At 56.4% G+C, this 19,344-nt stretch overlaps 1 protein-coding gene across 1 annotated transcript in view; it reads right to left on the bottom strand.

Moving 5' to 3' along the window:
* Window positions 1–653: 653 nt before the first annotated feature.
* The window catches only part of GRK4 (G protein-coupled receptor kinase 4), a 39,322-nt gene continuing 20,631 nt past the window's right edge, over window positions 654–19,344 (bottom strand). Inside the window, exons 11-17 of the mRNA XM_045834672.1 lie at window positions 15,444–15,481; window positions 11,425–11,514; window positions 10,241–10,449; window positions 7,055–7,192; window positions 4,749–4,886; window positions 4,258–4,392; window positions 654–3,362 (exon numbers count right to left, since the gene is read on the bottom strand). Coding sequence (XP_045690628.1) covers window positions 3,348–3,362; window positions 4,258–4,392; window positions 4,749–4,886; window positions 7,055–7,192; window positions 10,241–10,449; window positions 11,425–11,514; window positions 15,444–15,481 — 763 coding nt within the window. The 3' untranslated portion in view covers window positions 654–3,347. The remainder of the gene's footprint in view (window positions 3,363–4,257; window positions 4,393–4,748; window positions 4,887–7,054; window positions 7,193–10,240; window positions 10,450–11,424; window positions 11,515–15,443; window positions 15,482–19,344) is intronic.

The raw sequence follows: 19,344 nt of genomic DNA, 5'->3' as shown, positions 1-19,344 counted from the left end.
GGCGCCGGCCGGAGAGGTGGGGGTCTGGGAGGGCGGAGCGCTGAGAACCTGCCCGGCCCGAGCCTGTTGCGCGGAGAGGCGGGGCTGTGCGGGCGACCCCTCGGGGTCCAGGACTCCTGCTCGGTGCGCCGCCGGCGGCACGAAGGGGTCGGGGCTCAGGTGCCTCACCAGGTCGAGGGGGGAGGCAGGTGAGGAAGGCGTGGCGCCCTGGGCAGCGGTCGCACCTGCCCCGCAGGAGGTGGGCTCGCCTGGGAGAGAGCAGGCGGGGCTGGGGCGGGGAGGCGATGCGGGGAGCGGGAACCCTGCAGAGCCCGCGCAGGATGGGCCACAAGCCGCATCTCGGCCCGCCCTCGGAGCCCCGGCCGTCCCAAGCGGTCAGGTGGAAGGAAGCCCGGCGTCACCTCAGGAACCCCCGTCTGCCAGGGGAGAGCGGTAGCCCCCCTCGGGGAAGAACCTCGTGTTCCAGCCTTGAGTCCCAGCTCCCTGGCGGTAGGCAAGGTCCTGCTCCATGTGTCACAGGGCCGCCCGGCGCTGTGGCCTCCTAAGGCGGCCTGGGGACCCCCTCCTGCCGTTCAAGTCCCGTGCAGTGTCCTGCCTCTGAACTGGGGGGGGGGCGCCCCTGGGGGCGTACTCCTCGCCAACCTAAGGGAAGGTGGTGTCCTGGGACCAGGTCACGAAAGACTGAGGCTCCCACCCTGCCGGCTCTGTTTCCCCTGGGCTTGCGCACGTTCGTGGAGCCAGCTGCCATGAGAGAGGCCCCCGTGGCCGGCAGGCAGTGAGAAGTGGAGACTTCCCGTCCAGCAGCCCCGGAAGAACCACGTGAGCTGGGAAGCGGATCTTGCCCCATAGAGCTTTCAGATGAGAGGCAGCGGGTGCTTAACTGGGCTTTTGGGAGACTGGGAAGTGGAGGACCCGCTGAGCCGTGCCCGGGTCCCCAACCCACGGCAACTGGGTGAGACCCTGAGGACGTGCCATGAAACCGCAGTGCAGCTGCTCACACAACAGTGGGTGAGTGTGTCCGTTCACCAGGGCTGCCGTACAAGGCACCACAGCCCACAGGGCTCAGCCGCGGGGGCCTACCTCTCCCAGCCCTGTGGGCTGCAGTCCACGATCAGGGTGTGGGCAGGGCTGTTCCTCCTCCTGAGGCCGCTCTCCTTGGTGTGCAGACGGCCTTCTTCTCCCCGTGTCCTCCCGTGGTCTTCCGCGGTGCGTGCCCGTCCTAACCCCTCTCCCTCTGAGGACAGCAGGCACGTTGGCTCAGGACCCACCCACACGACCTCATTTTACCATCTCCAAGCACAGTCACGTGCTGGAGCGTCAGGGGTGAGCACTCAGCGTGAACTTTGATGGGACGCTTTCCTGACCTTCAGTACCAGCACCTTGGTTTTTATCTGGGCACTTTTCCACTTAGTTACAATACATCGCCCATCGTCCCTTTTAGTGGACAGTAGCCACGTGACTAGATACATTCTAGCCAATGAGCTGTGAGCAGAAGTGATGATGCGTGTTAGTCCTAGAGAGTGTCCTGCTGCCTGAAGGTGGGGTATCTTGGCTGGCACTTGAGCACGAGGATGAATATCACATCCTGGGACGGTGGAGCTGCAAGGAACTGGGGTCCAGGCGACTGGGTGAAGCCAGGCCAGCCTGGCCTGCCCGTCTCATGGAAATCAGGGAGGAATATAATTCTATTTTGTTTAAAACACTGTTGCTTTGGATTATTCTGTCTGTATGCTCCAGAGAGGTCAGGGGTCACTGAGACCTCACCACAGCAGATCGTGGCTCTTTCAGCCATGGCAGAGAGTCACCTAGAACTTACTGTGATCCTGACAAGAAGTGTTATAAGAAGCCTTAGAGAAAGGAACAGTCAAGAAGGCAGATTTTTTAAGCACAGAGAAAAACTTGGCATCGTCCAGAAAACAGAGCCGAGACTGGCACAGCTGGTTGGGCAATCTGGTACGGCATCGCCACCACCAGGGGCACAGTCCCTGCACGGCAGAGACACTTCTTGTCATTCATTCTCGGAGAGCAATTGTGTGTGTGTAAGGACGGTCCCTACACAGCAACGCTGAGCACAAAAATGTGGGAACAACGTAAATGCTGGACAGTCGTTTTGGGAAGAGCGCTCGTGGCTCAGGAGAAGGCTCCCAGCACACGTGGAAGAGGGACCTGGTCACCAGATTCCTAACTGGCTCTCGGTGGGCAGGGCTACTCAGTGATTTTATATCTCAATCTGTGCTTTTCTGCAGCTTTCAAATTTTCCGGGCGGCGGGAACATAAAAGAATAGGTTTCTGTGGGAGCTAAAAATAAAAACCTTACAACACACTTACGACTGACCCTGCCCTGGAGCAAATGCAGGTGGGAATGCAGAAAACGGATGCCAGCTGGGCAGTGGCATCTGCCTGAATGCAAGACCCGGAGGGAGTCTGCAGGCGAGGCCTTAGCCAGAGAAAGAAGGAAGCGCGAAGCAGAGCCGGGAGGGACAAAGGACTGGACCGGCAGTCCCTGAGGGCACTTCGGTGGCACCCCACCCATCAAATACACACACGTTGCAAAAGACATAGACACAGTAATTGTTGTTTTCAGCCGTCAATATTTACTTAACTTGACCCTCATATTTACCATTTTTATTCTTCTTCATTACTTCCTGCCTCTGCTATCTTCCTTCTGGGACCATTTTTTCTGCCTGGAAAACACCCTTTAGAATTTCTCTTACAGTGGATCTTCCATTGCTAAAATCTCAGTTTCAGCTCATCTGAAAATGTCATTGTTTTGTCTTCATTCTTAATAGACTTTTGGTTGGGTACAGGATTCAAGGTTGGCAGGTAACCCCTGTGAGCACATGGGAGACTTGGACCCCACTGTCTGCCCGACTCCTGCTGTCCACAGTCAGTTCTTGCTCCTTGGAATGTTGCTCCTCTGGCCGCTTTTATGATCGTCTCCGCCCTTGGCTGTCTGTAGCTCGCTGTCCAAGTCAGGGTGTGTAAGAAACGGGACCCTGGCTCCAGACACTGTGGGGCTGGTGCTCGAGCCCCCTCTTCCGAGCTCCGTGGGCACATATGAAGCTCAAGCATCACCACAAGGTGTCCACACCTGGGGGTTTCTAGACATCGCAGCAGTCCCGGGGCGATTTTTTCCTTCAGTCCAGCTCCAGTAAAAAGACAGTTCAGCTACTAATGTAAAACAATGTGCAGACTCACAGGCACGGCTGAAGATGTGTCACACCTGTTTACTGCAATCCACAGGAAGGATGGTTACTGAGTCCAAAGCTCCTGAGCTTTGGGGTCAGGCTCTGCGCGGTGAGCATCACAGTCCTGCGGGCAGCTCCGCCTTCTCACCAGCTCCAGGGCTAGTGAATGCAGCCCTGCAACACACGGCCCACGCCGTCGGTGACTTCCCTGAGCCACACTGCCTTCCCCTGCCCGTTGCGTGAACCTGCCCATCTCCCCACCCGGGCTACACACTCCAGGAGAAGGAGGAGGAGCAACTTCGACCAGCAGGACGCACCCATTAGCTGCCGGTTTCCTAGACAGGCTCCACTGCCACAGCGTGGGGCGTGGAGCGCCTTGAGGAGGTTTCCACGCACCACTGACTGCACCGAGACAGGCTCTCCCGGAGAGTGCCTGGGTTAGCCCAGGCCCAGCCCAGTTCTCAGAGGGAATGCCATCTGGTCAGTGCAGTCCAAGGTGGTTACCACCAAAGGACTGTTTTTCATACAGAACGTTAGTACACAGCCTCTGAATAAAGCCCTCAAGAACAGACGGTACAAAGCAGGATAATCCACTAGTCCAAGGAGAAAACTTCATTGAAAAAATATTGCTAAATTTAATGCTACCATAGAAAGTTTTTCCAAACCACAATTCTGTTTTAAAAGAGAAGCAGCTTTCCATATGAATGTAGGAAAATGAGAATCAGAACATGCAATGTAGAAATTCAAATAATATGTATTGTTTTATGATTGTTCTGTACGATACTGATTTCTGAATTAGCTTCAAATGTTGTGCCATTAATAGAAGAATCTGTTTCTGAGTGTTGCTAAGCCATTCTCCTTGGAGAACAGTCTCCATAGCAACGTCACTGTGAGGATTTTTCTACCTGGGCTCGAATAGCACCGTCTACAATAGCTGGCCCTTCAACCATGTGAAACGTCTTATTTGTAAGAGGCATTAAAAAAAAAGTTTTAACTTCGTGAAGTGATTTTTTTTTAACACGTTGCATAAAAAAACCCAAACCACGGTAACAAAATGTCTTACCATTACCGTGTTCCTGAAGAATCTGTACAAGCCTCTCTTTCGCTTGGAAGCTGGCCGACAGGTTCTGTCTTCTAGATTGAATGACTCAGTTTCTTCATTTTCACTTTCGTCGATGTCCTTGAAACATTCAGACTCAATCATCTGCGTCCATGGAGGGGCAGAGCAGAAGTGGGGGAGACGCCGCGATCAGCCCACTGTCTCCAGCCCAGCACCACTCCAGCCCTGGCCTCTATTCTTGCTTGCCCGGCCTCCCGGCCTCTTCCTGGGGGGTGATGTGGCCTCCCTCCCCGACAGTGCCGGCCAGCCCTGCTTAGGAAGCTGGACTCGGGGCCAGATGCCCCCATCGGACCCAGTGGCCGCCTTCTGTCTACCTCCTGTCAATGGACTGGGGCAGCTGCCATGAATAATCTTACCTCTCAACACACACACATAACCCGCACCATTTTTCTTTTGTCACCAGAACTAGTGTGAACTGGCCATGCTGACCAGGGCAGTACCTCATTCTGCCAGGGGATGGAGACACACCCCGTAACAAACTGGCTGTAGAAGGCTTGGTCGGAGCTGTCCAGGTAGACGCCTTTCACGGTAGAGAACTGCCGGATGTCCAGGATGTCCTTACAGTAAATCGCGTGTGGCTGCGCACCGAGAACAAGGAGGTGCGGGCTGTGAGGTCACTGGGCTCCTCGGTTTCCTTAACCACTAAGGACACAGTGTGCATGGAGTCCAGGCCTGAAAACCTCCTCTAGTCCTGGGGCTGGCCACACCCCTCATGTGAAGCACTTCTGACCCCTCCCCCAGTCACGTTCGGTCAGAGTCACAGACCCATGGATACCGACCAGCCGGCACCCTCGCCCACACACCTCTGGAGAACCCACACGTCCCTTTCCTGCACTGGACAGCGGATTGCAGACAGCGGCGGTGAAGAGGGTGGCCAGGTGCTCTTGTGGGAACACGGAGGGGTAGGATGGAGGCCCTTGGCCCTGGACCCCCACCCCTGCCTCTGACCCTCAGCCTCCTGCATGTCCAGCGTCGAGCACCCGCCTAATCTAAGCAAAAAATGGCAAGCCCCAGGCCCCATCAGAGCTCATCTCAGGTCTCCCACCAGCGAAGGCAGCCCCTCTGGGACAGGGCCTGGCACTGCAGTGCTCAGGTGCAGGGTCAGGAAGCCGGCAGGGCATGTCAGTGTGGCGCCCGTGCCCCTGGGAGGGAGGGAGGAGGAGAGCACGGCAGGCTGCGGTGGGGCCAGGCCCGGCTCACACGAGACACCCTGCAGCTCTGAGAACACACAGCACGGTGAGTGTGACAACCAAGGAAGTCATGTTCCTGATGTCACTGGCCGGAACTTCTCTGAAAGCAGCTGTCACCACAAGGTGGGGACACAGTCCAGGGGAAGGCTGGCAAGGACTCAGCCCCAGCCCAAGGCTCAAAACCCATACTGCCCCCCCCATTCAAATGAAAGTACCTGACACATCACCATCAGATTCTGCAGCCACCGGCCCCCACGGGTCCTCTGGTGAAGTTCAAGAGAACCCTCAGAACTGTCTAGAGCCTGTGCCCTGCGTGTCTCGGCACCATGCCACCATCATCCCTCCCTCCCTCAGAGAAGACTGTCTCAGGCCCACCAGCCCTGCCCCACACTGCAGGCAGCCCCAGGGCCTGGTGGAAAGAAGGTTTTTGAGACCAGCAATCCCATCTGAAGTCCCCACTGGTGTCCTGCTCCTCCTGTGACTGTTTCACTGAGCTCTGTGCTGCTGGAGCAAGCTCCGCCTCAGCAGAGGCCTGGCCACGCTGTCCTCCCATGCAGACACCACAGCCGTGTCATCAGTATGCAACTGGAACTCGTTGCATACTGGACATTTCGTTCAGGGAAGAAGGTGCTCACGTGAGCCATGGGTCTAAGCTGAGTCCCGACCTGTGCTGCCACAAACCCAGCACTGGCATGTGCCCGGCCCATAGCCCAGCGCCCATCTGGACCCCCCAGCACACACACGTGACCGTGCCAGGGTCCTCAGTGCAGACAGGACCACTGGGACACTGGTGGGGAAGCAAGCATGCCAGCACTGACATCAGAAAGGGACACTGGCTTTCCAAATTGGGCCCAGCACAACGCCTCCCGCAAAGACAGGTGGCAGGAAAAAGGGCGACCAGAGAGTGCACCATCAACATTCACAAGCGCATCCCCGGAGTGGCTTTTAGGGAGTGTGCCCCTCGGGGCCTCAGAGACATCGGGAAGTTTGCCGTGAAGGAGATGGGAACTGCAGATACACATATGGGCACCAGGCTCAACAAAGCCTTCTGGGCCAAAGGAATAAGAAATGTCCCAGACTGTGTCCGGATGCAGTGGTCCAGGAAACGTAACGAGGACGAAGATTCACCAAACAAGCTCTACACGTTGGTCACCTACGTACCTGTCACCACTTTCAAAAATCTACAAACAGTTAACGTGGATGAGAACTCACTGCTGATTGTCATATAAAGTTACAAAACCACAAAGAAAAAGGAAAAGAACAAAGGGACACCGGCAACAGGGCCTTGCAGGGCTTGCCGAGGAGGTGGTGCTGAAGCTTCCGAGAAGGGCAGTGACAGCCCACGGGGGACACGAGGCCCAAAGCCAGAGCACTGCTGGGACGGCCTGCGAGGACAGGTCTGGGGTGGTGTGCGAGGTGGGGAGAGAGGAGCCGGATCCAAGGGGACCCAGGCAGGGGCCACACTCCGCTGGCTGCAGCCGGCGATGCGGAGCCGCTGGTGCGAGGCCCACCCTTCTCCGGGGCCCGAGCCGCTCCCGTGGCCGCACAGCACTTACGTCGGGGCAGAACGGGGGCTCCACCATGTGCGCTTCCAGCCTCTTGAAGTTGATGTCCTTGAACACGGGGTGCTGTTTCACTCCAGCTGCACCATCACCCTTGCAGCCCAGGCGCTGCTTGGGATTCTTGGTGAGTAACTGCAAGAAGCAGAGATGGAGTCAAAAAGCTCCTGGGGTCGAAAGGAAACGCAAAAAATCTGGGTAACAATAACCAAAGATTCAGGGGTGACAAAGAGCACGTCCACTAAACAGCCACTCCACGCCCTGACCAGTGTGGCTCTGTGGGTTGGGCGTTGTCCCACAAATGGAAGGGTCACTGGTTCAATTCCCACATATGCCTGGGTTTGTGGGTGAGGTCCCAGGTTGGGGCACATATGATCAATGTTTCCCTTGCTCCCTCCCTTCCCCTGTCTCTAAAAATAAGTAAATAAAATGTTTTTTTAAAAAGAAAAATAGCCTCGGCTGGTGTGGCTCAGTGGATTGAGCACGGGCCTGCAAACCAGAGTTGCTGGTTCCATTCCCAGTCCAGAGCACATGCTTGGGTTGCGGGCCACATCTCCAGTAGGAGGCACTCTAGAGGCAACCAGACATTGATGTTTCTGTCTCTTTCTCTTTCCCTTCCCCTTCCCCTCTCTCTAAAAATAAATAAAATAGTTAAAAAAGAAAAACAATCACTCCAATTTCAAAGTATTGACCAAACTTCATTAATTCAGATTTTACTAGTTTAGAGTATGTGATGCTTCAAAGGCAGTGAAACAAAAGATCTCCTTTGAGCTGTCAATAAAAAAGGAGGTGGCTAAGTAAATCTTTGCCATAAAAAATGAGGGGAATTTTAAAAAAAACTGCTGAGTGCTTCAGAGATACCACTTGAATGCTAAGTTATATTTATATTTAGAAACCATTTTAATCTATTCATTAAGTAGATCACTAGGGGTCTCAGCTCTGCAAACATTTAGCAAGCCTAGTTCTAGAAAGTGAATATTCTGAAAATTAATAGAAATTACCTCTTTCAAAGGTATTCCTCCCTAACGTGTTTAGAATTGTCAAACTCACAAAGGCCCTCCCCCACAGTTACAATCGACCAGAAAGACCTGGCTGTGCCCCCAGCAGCACAGGAAAGACCCAGAGCTGGAAAACACCGTGCAGGCGGGGCTGGAGGCTGCAGCCCGGGCTGCATCCCGCACGGCGGCCCGGGCTCAGCTGGCACCGCTGCTGCTCTGCGCTGCAAAGGCAGAGAGAACCGTGAGGCCTAAGTAATGCTGCCCACCTGGCCCCGCCCAGAAAAGTTGCTGACCCCTGGGCAAACTCACAGCCAGCACCCATTGCTTCTCTGAACATAAATCAAAGGCCAAGGCACATTCTGTTTCCAGCTTAACTGCTTTTTACTGCAGTTATTTTTATGTTGGTTGGTTGTAGACCTGCCACAGACCTGGGAGCTCCTGGGGGCAGCTCTGCTTCTGACTCACAGTTTTACATTCCCGCAGCCCCGTCGGAGTGCAGCAGGCACACAGTCAGCATTTACCAGTGCACATAAAGCACAGCTTGGACAGCATGTGACCAAACAAGGAGGCGCCGACCGAACCCTGTCAGCTCCAAGCAGAACAAGTGGGAAGAGGCCCCGATCCCGCTGCTCAGTGCCAGGCCACCAACACGTGCCGCCTGCACACTGAAACGCAAGGAGAGGGAACCCGGAGTAATTACTCCAACCACTGCCGACTCCTGTGACGCCGATGCACTTCATCAGCAGGGGTGCCTGCCAGGGATCCGACATGCCACCTCCCCGGGGACCTGGTCCTCCGTCCTGACCCTGCCGCTCTGTGGGTCACACCTTGACTCTTGGTGACACAAGCGAGCCCTTCTCGACCTCATTTCCAACAGCTTCCTCTGCACGTTCCCCAGTGTCGCTACTCTGGCAAGACAGAACCATGATGCCAACACGCTGTGATTCACGTGACAGGAGCATGACACACAATCAACCCCCTTAATTTAAATCCACACGGGCCTCTGATGCTCCCAGGGCCACCCTCAGCTTCCTTCACCTCCTCCAGGCACACCTCCAGCAGCTCCCTGCACCCGCTGCACAAGCACCGCCACGCAGCACCAACACTCTCTCTGGGCACCCCACCCTCCTCCCCTCCCTGCACGGCCTGGACGCCCCACACGAAGCCCTGCAGGCACCACCTCCCTGTTCGGCTGGAATCTGGCTTCTCACCCACCTGTGACTGCCCCCTCTCCAGGACATCTTCGAAGACCTGGCTGGCTTCCCTCCACCCATCCTTGCAGTCTCTTCCAGCACATCCCCCTCAGAACCCTGCCTTCCCGGGGCCCCACGGACCCCTCTCCCTTCCCCCCAGTGCCTGGCAGTCTACACCCCGTCCTGTCAGCCCCCCACTGCCCCTGCAGCAGAACGAGTCCCAGGGGACGGGCGTCCTTGCCAGCTCTGCCCACTGCTGGGTCCCCCATGTCCGGGACAGTCCCGCAGGCGATGCTCTCAAATGGTCACACAGGAAAGTGAGTGAAGAAACGTGCACAGAGCAGCTGAGTACCGGCTGACGTGACAAAGAGGGCTCCTTCCACCCCTTTGTGCCTGCGCAGTCATGGACCCGAGCGAACGAAAGGGGCCCCTGTGCACCCCAAGGGCACGTGGGGGCAAGCCTGGCTGAGTCCCAGGAGGCTCGTCTCCCCACCGTGACCCACGGGCTTGCCAGGCCCCTGACCCCTGGAACACAGGCCCACAGCAGGCCGGTCAGGGTGACGACAGGACAGGCCCTGGCAGCCAGCTAAAGGGAAAAGAAACACGGACGAGAGCAAACCCTCGCTGCTCCCAAACACGCTGGAGATTCCGCTTCACGTCCAGTTTCCCGGGAAGCTGGTCAGGGACAGGAGGCCCAGCTGCGCTCTGACAAGAGGGGCGAGGCCTCGGTGCCGCCCCTCCTCGCACCCAGCAGCATCTCCCAGCCCAGAAGGCAGACAAACCACGCCGTCCACTCGCTGTGCTCTGCCGCACCAGAAACCCAGCCACGCCCGCCTCCCAGGTGACGTCCGGACCGTCCCTACGGCCCTGCCTGCCTTGAGAGGGAGCCCCGCCGGCACTGGCGTCGGGGCGCCGCGGGCAGGGCCGCCGCTGGCGGCCTCTCCCAAGCCCCCGAGAAGCTCGACTCCCCACCCGCCCGGAGCCGGACCCACCATCCTGCAGATGGACTTGGCGTCCTCCGAAAACCTCTCGGAATACTCCTCGGTGTCCTTCTTCACGCGCCGGTCCACCTCATCCCGCTGGACTTTCTCTTTGAACTTTCTGAACGGAGAGTGTCCCTGAATCATTTCATACATCAGACAGCCAAGTCCCCACCAGTCAGGGCTGAACGTGTAGTTTTCATTGTCGACGACTTCAGGAGCTACGTGACAAATACAGGAAATTTAAGTTAAATTTTAGTTTCCCATCTTCTTGTCATCACTTCCGAGCAACACACTATGATTTCAACGTCTGCCGTGACACGGCGGACCCACAGACGGCGCTAGGCCAGGGAGCCGGGCACGGGCTGGCCGGCGCGCCGCTGCGTCCTGTGAAGCGGGCACCTGGCCAGGTGCTCGGGCACAGGAAGCAGCTTAGCGGCTGCAGGGCTGGGGGTGGGAGGTGACAAACAGGGAGCGACTGCCGACGGGCACCGCGGCTCTCGTGTGAGGTGACGGAAATGTTCGGGGACGGGCAGTGGTGGTGGCACACTGCCAGGAACACTATGGAATCCACAGGACGGCGCACTTCCGACTGCTGGGCTTTACGGGGTGTGGGTTAGGTCTCACTGCAGCTGGCACCGGAAACTGCCCCGTTCCTGACCGTGAACCGAATCCCTCAGAACGACAACTGGGATGGGAGCTCCCCCCACCCACCCAGAACCACAGCCCCGGGCGCCCCAGGTGCCCCAGGCAACGGCCTCGGTCCCTAGTGTAGGCAAGCCCGCAGCGGCAGGTGACAGCAGAAACAGAGGGTCATGCGGACTGCTGCGGGAGGCCACCCTGGGGTTGGGCTGGCTTCCCAGCCAGAGCTGTGAGGTCACTCCTCTGGGGCTGACCCAAGACTTTGGAATAACCAGGGGACACAAGTTCATGAGGGGTCTGCGAGGTCAGGGTGCGCGGGGGTGGCAGGAGCAGAGTGACTGAGCCCAGTCCCAACCCTGCCTTCAGGCAGCCGCGGGACGTCCACAGGCCTCAGTCCCCCCAGGAGGGGAGCAGACGGGAGGACTTCAAACGCCACACCTGTGCCTCAGGTAGGACTGACTCCAGGTGCCTCTGCACTTGAATTTCTCTGGGTTCTGAGGACCCAGGCACCTGGACAGAGAGCAGAAGGGCCGCTGAAGGGGTCTTCTACGTACCCATGTAGCCGACCGTGCCGACTCTTCCTCGAACCATCTCCCCTTCCGGGATCTCCAAGGCCAACCCGAGATCGGAAATCCGGATGTGTCCTGCGTGTGTTCAAACACAGGACACACATCACAGGGGCACGGGCTACCGCGCAGACAACACGAAATGGGAAGGAACATCCGCAGACGCCGGTGGGCGTGACAGCAGTCCACACTCAGACACACTGGAATCTGAAGTCACGCACAACTTCCCCACACTTACTGAAACGCCACCCAGGGCGTTCCGCTCCACGGGCAGCGGGACTGAGGCCGACACCTGGTCGTGGACCGGGAGGGCCCCCCCACCGCAGACCGCCGGCTGGCAGCCCTCCCAGGCACCCAAACAGTTCCCGTCTGCGTTACGCTCAAGGCCGGGAACCGGACCTTGGCCTCAGGCTGCACCCGTCACAGACCCCATCGTGCCCTGAGCGTGTGCCCATCCCCGGGGGCCGGAGGTGAAGGGTGGGCGCAGACTCCGGAGCCACACGGCCTGGGGTTGAGTCCCAGCTCTGCCACTTGCCGGCACAGCGCGGCTTCCTCCTTTCATACAGAATCCCCTCGACAAGGCAGTGTCATGTGCCTTCTCTTTAAGTAGAGCACACGCATGTTGTGAAATTTTAAGTTCCTTTGTCTCATTTTTCTTTTAAAAAGTGATTTTTATACTGAGAGGTGAACGGTAAAGCTACTGAAAAACTGATGGAAACTCCGAATTTGAGAACATGGCCTGTGGGTGTGGTGCAGGGAAGCAGGCAGACCCGTCCCTGCTGGAGAGGGGGCAAACCCGCACAGCGCCCTCGGGAGGAGCCTGGTGGGACTGCGCGTGGATCTGTCCTTCCACCCACAGGAGCACCCCGCTTCTGTGACTCCGTACCAGGCGGCCGGGCCAGGGACCCGGGAGACCTCCACTCAGTGTGGGAGAGTGACCTCGGTCACATGTTTTAAAAGCAAAGTGGAGGAAACACTGTATGCTAATGTCGTTAGGAACCAGTATTTTCAGCACTAGGAGAAAAACGCAAACGTGAAATAAAGACATGAAATAAAAATTGGGAATATCAATATGAACCCATGATGAATATTTTCTTAGAAAAGATAAAACACGTCGTCTCTGTCCACTGAAAAAGCCTAGGAAGGTCGACTGCCAGCAGCAGTGCCACCTCGGCGCCCAGCCGGGGCTCACGATGCCGCTTTCCACCTAGAAGTCCAGGGCCCCCTGGAGAAATGCTCGGCCCCAGGCCTCCGCACACGCGCACGGCAGCCCTGCACACCTCCGCAGTGGCAAGCACAGGAGGCCTCCAAGTCTACGGGACGCCAGCGGGCCAGAGATGGGGCGAACCAAACGTCGGAAAGAACGACTTCGATGGATGAAACACATCGGAGTGGTAAAACCCACCGGCTTACAGCAATAGCAAAACGGAAAAACAAACACTTCTTGGTCGTCCTGGAGAGTGACAGAGAACTAACACAGTGTTCTGAGCAGTGAGAATAAAGGGAGGTCATGTTCCAGTGCTTCGCTCGATTTTCCTGAAAAACACGCAAGCAAGTGCTGATGAAAGTTCTTTCAAAGTTCTTTTTTCAGATGGACCCAACAAGTAGGCGCGGAAGGAACCAGGGAAGTGGCGTGTCATCACACCCCCCCCCCCACGTGGCGCGAGGGCCTCCACACTGACCGTCCGGCCACCGACTGAGCGGCTGGCGGGAACGCACAGGGGACAGGCCAGCTGACCACAGCACGGGCCAGCCTGAACGCCACGAAGAAAGAGACCCCACCCTCGCCGGGCGGCCCAGTGGATTGGAGTGTTGTCCCCATGCACCAAAAGGTCACGGGTTCCATCCCCAGTCGGGGCACATATGAGAAGCAACCGATTGATGTTTCTCTCTCTCATTGGTGTTTCTCTCTCTCTCTCTCTCTCTCTCTCTCTCTCTTTCAACTCAATAAACATATCCTTTGGTGAAGACTAAATAAATATTTTTTGCCCTGGCTGGTGTGGCTCAATGGATTGAGCACCGGCCTGCTAACCGAAGGGTCACCGGTTTGATTCCCAGTCAGAGCACGTGCCTGGGTTCGAGGGACACGTGAGAGGCAACCAATCAATGCTTCTCCCGCACATTGTACTCTCTCTCCCTTTTTCTCCTTCCTTCCTCCTCTCTCTAAAAGTGAATAAAATCTTTTTTAAAACTGCTAATGGTTTTTATAAGAACTCACTATCTGACTTTTTAGGAATATCTCTATTTCATAAAACGGAAGCCTCTTCTACAGGAAATTTAAGCATCACAGTTTTCTTTATTATCACTGCCACCAGATGAATTTCGTAAGCCAAGGCTCCCTTAGTTTACACACTGGCAGGAGAGTGCTGAGACGTGCAGGAGGGCCACAGGGTAAACGTGCCTCACGACGCAGCGGAGAGCCGGCCAGCTTCCCTCACCCAGGGCCACCACAGAGGTAAGCTCCGCCTTACAAACCAAACGTAGCCTAGCAAGTTGTCTGGGAGGAACACGGAGACATGTTTGAGGAGAGTCATGTCGCTCTGTCTCCCATGGCTTGTTGTTCTCAGGAAAGTAGTTCTCAGGAATCTCAACTGCATGGTAGTGAAAATCCCAAAATCCACTGCACTTTTTAAGTCAGAGAAACTGAAGTGTATTTTTTAAAATTAAAACAGTAGGAAAAGAGGAATAAGAGATTAAAAGTCTCCTTAATCAAGAAAAGCAAACGAGGTTTTGTCCACCTTCTCTCAGTCCTGGAAGGTGAGCCGGTGGGTAAAGGACAGGAACACGGCGACAGTACCCAGAAACGCCGCCTCTTGTTAGTCTGCTTGCAAAAAGGGATGACACGCAAAACTCAAGCCCAGAGGCGATCAGCGGAGAGCGCTCCGCGGTGCCGCCGTCGCTCTCACGGGCCTCGGGGCCCGCCCGCCCGCCCGCCCAGCCTCTCGAGCAGACAGGCCGGCAGACGCGGCACTGTTGCCCCTTCTTCCCCAAACAGGCAGCGCCCGTGCCCCGCTCAGCACCGCGCTCTTTTCCGATGAACACTGCGCCGCGTGTCGGCGAGCGCCCCCCTCTGCACACAGCGGACACCGTCCCTTTCCAAAGCCGCTCTGACCCACACTGGCTGGCGGCACAGCACAGGGAATGAGCCTCAGGGGCTGGGGCTGGGGCTGGGGCCAGAAGAAGAAAAAGAGAGCAGAAAGGAGCGGACCGCAGGCCAGGAGCCAGAGGCTGTGGGCACGACCTGGCGAGACACAGGCCCACCTCGGTGCCCTCGGCCCCCGAGCTCGTCACGCCCTGCACTCGCCTCGCTCGGACGAGAAAAAATGGCTCAGCACTCGGCGCTTGCTCGGGACCCGTCACCCTTGCTAGAACCCGCAGGAGTCACAGCGCCACCCCGCGGGAGAAGACGCTTCATCGCTCGCTACTCCTTGGTGTGGCACTCGTCACGAGTGCCAGAACGAACTAATGCGAGGACCCAGGCACCACTGTGCTTCCAGACCCTGGCCCCCACACATGGGGCTTCTTCCCATCCCTCTCGGGGGCTGTCTCTCACCCAACAGGACCCCAGGCAGGAAAGCACTCGGCAGGCAGGCGCGCAGGGCACCTGGGCACTGACCAAGCCCCAGGTTTGCCTCTGGGTTCCTGCCGTCGACCCTGCCCTCTCCTGTCGGAGTCCGTTGGCCTTGCCTCGTGCTCTCTGCTCGGTGGCCACGCTCCTCCCAGCCACACGTCACCTCCGACAACTTCCCTCCCACAAGGGTGTGCGCGGCCACACGCTGACACGGCAGCGACGCCTGACCAGTGCGGCTCGTCCAGCCCCGTGCACTGGCGGCTGCCTGCCTAAGCGGGGACAGACCGTGTCACCCAGACCCTGTCCTCAGAGGAACGTGCACCCGCTTGTTTCTGTCGTCGTCTCTGACTGCGCTGACCCCTGGGCCCACGTCCCCCTCCTGTGCCCGGGTCCCTCGCAACACAGTCTGTGCGCCAGACCAGACAGGCTCACTCACCAGAGTCGTCGAGCAGGATGTTCTCAGGCTTTAAGTCCCTGCAAAGGGAGAAATGAGAGCAAAACTCAGTTACTCAGAAGTCGGTACCATGAGCCCCGGCTGGTGTGGCTCAGTGGTTGAGCGCCGACCTGCAAACCAAAGGGTCGCTGGTTCGAGTCCCAGTCAGGGCACATGCATGAGTTGCGGGCCAGGTCCCCAGTAGGGGGCGCGTGAGAGGCAGCCACACGTGGATGTTTCTCTCACTCTCTTTCTCCTTCCCTTCCCCTCTCTAAAAAATAAATAAATAAAATCTTTTAAAAAACAAAAAGGAAGTTAATACCGTAATCCATCAGCAGCCCATGGAAATGACCGGAAGTCTCTGCACTGTGAGCAACGGCAAGGACGGGTAACACAACCACGCTTTGTGGGTCAAGTGAAGACCCCTTCGCGCTGTCCCGTCCCCAGTCGTCACGCGGAAGGACGAGGAGCCCAGACAGCGTTCGCCTGACCGCAGCGGAAGAGGGACCTCTCTGCGCAGACAGAGCTCACTGAGGATGTTCAGCACCGAGCGTGCGCCCAGGCATCGGGAATGAGTCTGTGTACCTGGCCACAGTCTCCCGCTCTGAAGCACCCAGAGAAGCAGCGGGATTCGGGGTGGGGGGAGAAACACAGGCGTGACCCCGCTGTCTTCCTTCCCAGGGCCTGCGTCTGTGCGTGCAGAACACCCCAGGGAGTACACACCGGACTTCGGAAACCCATGGCCGAGCTCCGCAGGGGCACTGGGCCGCTCTGCTGGGGCAGATGGCGTTTCCGTACACTTGCAGTGAACAGCCCGAAGCTGAAATTAGGGAAGTAACTGCATTGGAAATGGAATAAAACGTGGAAGAATAAACTTAACAAAAAAGTACAAGACTTACACATTGAAAACTACAACACGTTACTGAGAGAAGTTGAAGAATATCTAAATAAATGGAAAGATATCAGAAGACGCGGTATGGCTAAGACGTCATTATTCCCAAATCGATTTACAGATTCAGTGCAAACCTCCGCAGGCAAAACATTTTCGTTTCAAAAACTGACAAGCTGACCTTCACACTCACGTAGAAATGCCACGTGAGGCCCCAGAATAGGCAAAGTCATCTTCAACGTGACCACAGTTAGAATCCAAATGTCGGGTGCCAAGTGCAGGAGGTGGAGGAACGGGCACTTTCCGGTGTCGAAACTTACCGCAAAGCTACAGTCATCAGGATGGCGTGTTACTGGCAGGAGGACAGACAGACCAACGGACAGAACGGAGAGCTCATGGATAAAGCCTGCCGTCTACAGCAGGCAGCTTCTGACACAGGTGACACACGGGCTTCTGACACACGGGCAGGTCAGGGAGGAAACGCCGTGTTTCCAACACAGAGGGCTGTGACACAGGCTCCTAACCCACCCGCACTGCACTCACAATTAACTCAAGGTATCCTTTATTTTTTAAAGACTCTGTTTATTTATTTTTCAGAGAGAGAAGAAGGGAGGGAGAAAGAGAAGGAGAGAAACATCAATCAGTTGCCTCTCGAGCGCTCCCTACGGGGGACCTGGCCCACAACCCAGGCATGTGCCCTGGCCGGGAATCCAACCAGCAACCCTTTTGGTTCTCAGGCCAGAACTCAATCCACTGAGCCACTCCAGCCAGGGCTGAAGATTGATTTTAAACCTAAAAGTAAAACTATGAAACTCTGAGAAGAAAACATTGGACAAAACCTTCATGCTATTTTGTTAGACATAGATTTCTTAGCTATGTCACCAAAAGTGATTGATAAGAGAAGTTTATAAATTGTACTTCACTACAGTGCAAAGCTTTTGTACTTTCTAAAGAGACTATTAAGAAAATAAAAAGGCAAGCCACAGACTGTGAGAAAATACTTGCAAATTTTATATCTGATTAAGGACTTATAAGCAGAACACATAAAGAATTCTTTCAACTGAAGAAGGAGAGTAACCCACATTTAAAATGAGCAAAGTGTTTGAATAGACACTTGACCACGGAATGCAAAAGAGTGGTCACAAACCCACGAAAAGGTGCTGGACAGCGTCAGTCACTGGGGAAATGCAAACCAAAGCCACCCTGCGGCGTCACCTCACCCCCCGGGAGGCCCGAATCAAAGCGCCAGGCAACCAGTGTGGGAGGCAGAGGAGTGGGAGCCCTGGAGGAAGTGTAAAATGCAGCCGTTGTGGAAGACGGTTTGGAATTTTCCCGAAAAGATCAACATAAATGTCCCCTGTGACCAAAGAATGCATCTTCCAGGCATCTACCTGAGAGCACTGAGAATGTGCATCCCACAGAGACTCACACGCAGGGTCACCGAGCTAGTGTGGAAGGTGACCCTTCCGGCACACGATGGACCGGGGTCCCTGGTGAAAAGCCAGCGTGGGCTTCTCCAGCCCCTCACCCACGTGTTATCTGCTGTGTGTTTTTCTGCTCTTTCCTTAATTGTCAGAAAATACAATGAAATTGAAAACTTTTTTCTTAAAACGGTGAAAAGACTCTCCACACACTTAGTGAACGCACCCGCCGGCTAGCTGTCCCTGGTCTGTCTGTTTTTGGTGAAGACACCGAAGCCCTCCTCTCTGAGCACACCCCCACGGCACCACACGGCACAGCACGGCACGGCGCGGGGTCGCCGTCTCAGTCCTCAGACTTCACTCGCCGCAGAGCTGGCGCCAGCCCTTCCCCAGCCTCCCCCACTCACAGCCCCACACCTGCCCCAGCCCCCTGCAACTATGTTTCTACACGGTTTCTAGGAGTCTGATTTTTTTTATTTTTAAATATTTTATTTATTCATTTTTAGAGAGAGGGAAATGGGAGGAGAAAGAGAGGGAGAGACACATCAATGTGTGGTTGCCTCTCATGCGCCCCCTGCTGGGGACCTGGCCCGCAACCCAGGCCTGTGCCCTGACTGGGAATCTGATTTTTTTTCAGATTGTACAGACAAGCGATGCCGTGCAGTCTTTGTCTTTCATCCTGACGTACGTCACTCAACACGACGCTCTCTGTGCCCACCCACATGGTCGAGAGCAGCAGGACGCCCTCGGTCCTCACGCTGAGCCACATTCCACTGCGCATGCGCCTCGGCTTGTCCATTCACCCGCTGGTGGGCGCTCAGGCTGCCCCTCAGGGCGGCTACTGCCGATGCTGCTGCCATGGACATGGGAGGGCGGGTGTCTCTTCCAGAGCCTGTGGGTGTACCCTTTAGATAAAGACCCAGAAGCGGAACTGCTGGGTCGTCTGGTTGTTCTACTCATAATTTTTTTGAGGCAGCTGCATGCTGTTTTGTACAGCAGTGAAACTGAAAACATTCTAAAGGCCAACTCTCTAAGATTTTCGGTCTTCCTTTTCCGGTGGCAGCCAGCAGGCAGCGAGGACTGTGGTCCTCTCCTCTCCACGCCACGGTCGTCGAACTGAGGACGTTCTGAGCCTCCTTCGCTGGTTAAACGTAAAGCTGAAGGCCATGAGAAAACCAAGAAGGCTGTTTTGCTTCTTAAGAAACTCAAGGCCTGGAATGACACCAAGGAGGCGCGTGCCTCTCGGCGAATGAGAGCTGGCAAGGACAAGACGAGACACCGCCCTCGCGTCCAGCTAGAACGAGGACAGCGCCATCATCGAGGCCTTCGGGGACAGCCCTGGAATCACCGCCCCAGGTAGCCAACCGAACAGTGTGAAGCCTGCTGCTGGTGGGCATGTGCGCCCTGCCCACCCGCGGACCGGAAGCGCCTCCTGCGGGCCGGGCGGTCTGTGCAGTGCCGGCGCGAAGCCGCTCCCCGCCGGCAGTGACGACGGCCTCCCCGTGAGCGAGGTGCTCAGCGCAGACCCCAGCAGGGCCTGGAGGAACCCGAGGTCCGAAGGGCTGTCCGGGGCCGCTCGAGGAGGTCCCTGACG

This window comes from Phyllostomus hastatus, unplaced genomic scaffold, assembly GCF_019186645.2.
Source record: "Phyllostomus hastatus isolate PE091 unplaced genomic scaffold, TTU_PhHast_1.1 phas_contig_196, whole genome shotgun sequence".
Classification (NCBI taxonomy): domain Eukaryota; kingdom Metazoa; phylum Chordata; class Mammalia; order Chiroptera; family Phyllostomidae; genus Phyllostomus; species Phyllostomus hastatus.
Note: the sequence above shows the minus strand (reverse complement) of the source record. Positions and strands in the feature narration are given on the sequence as shown.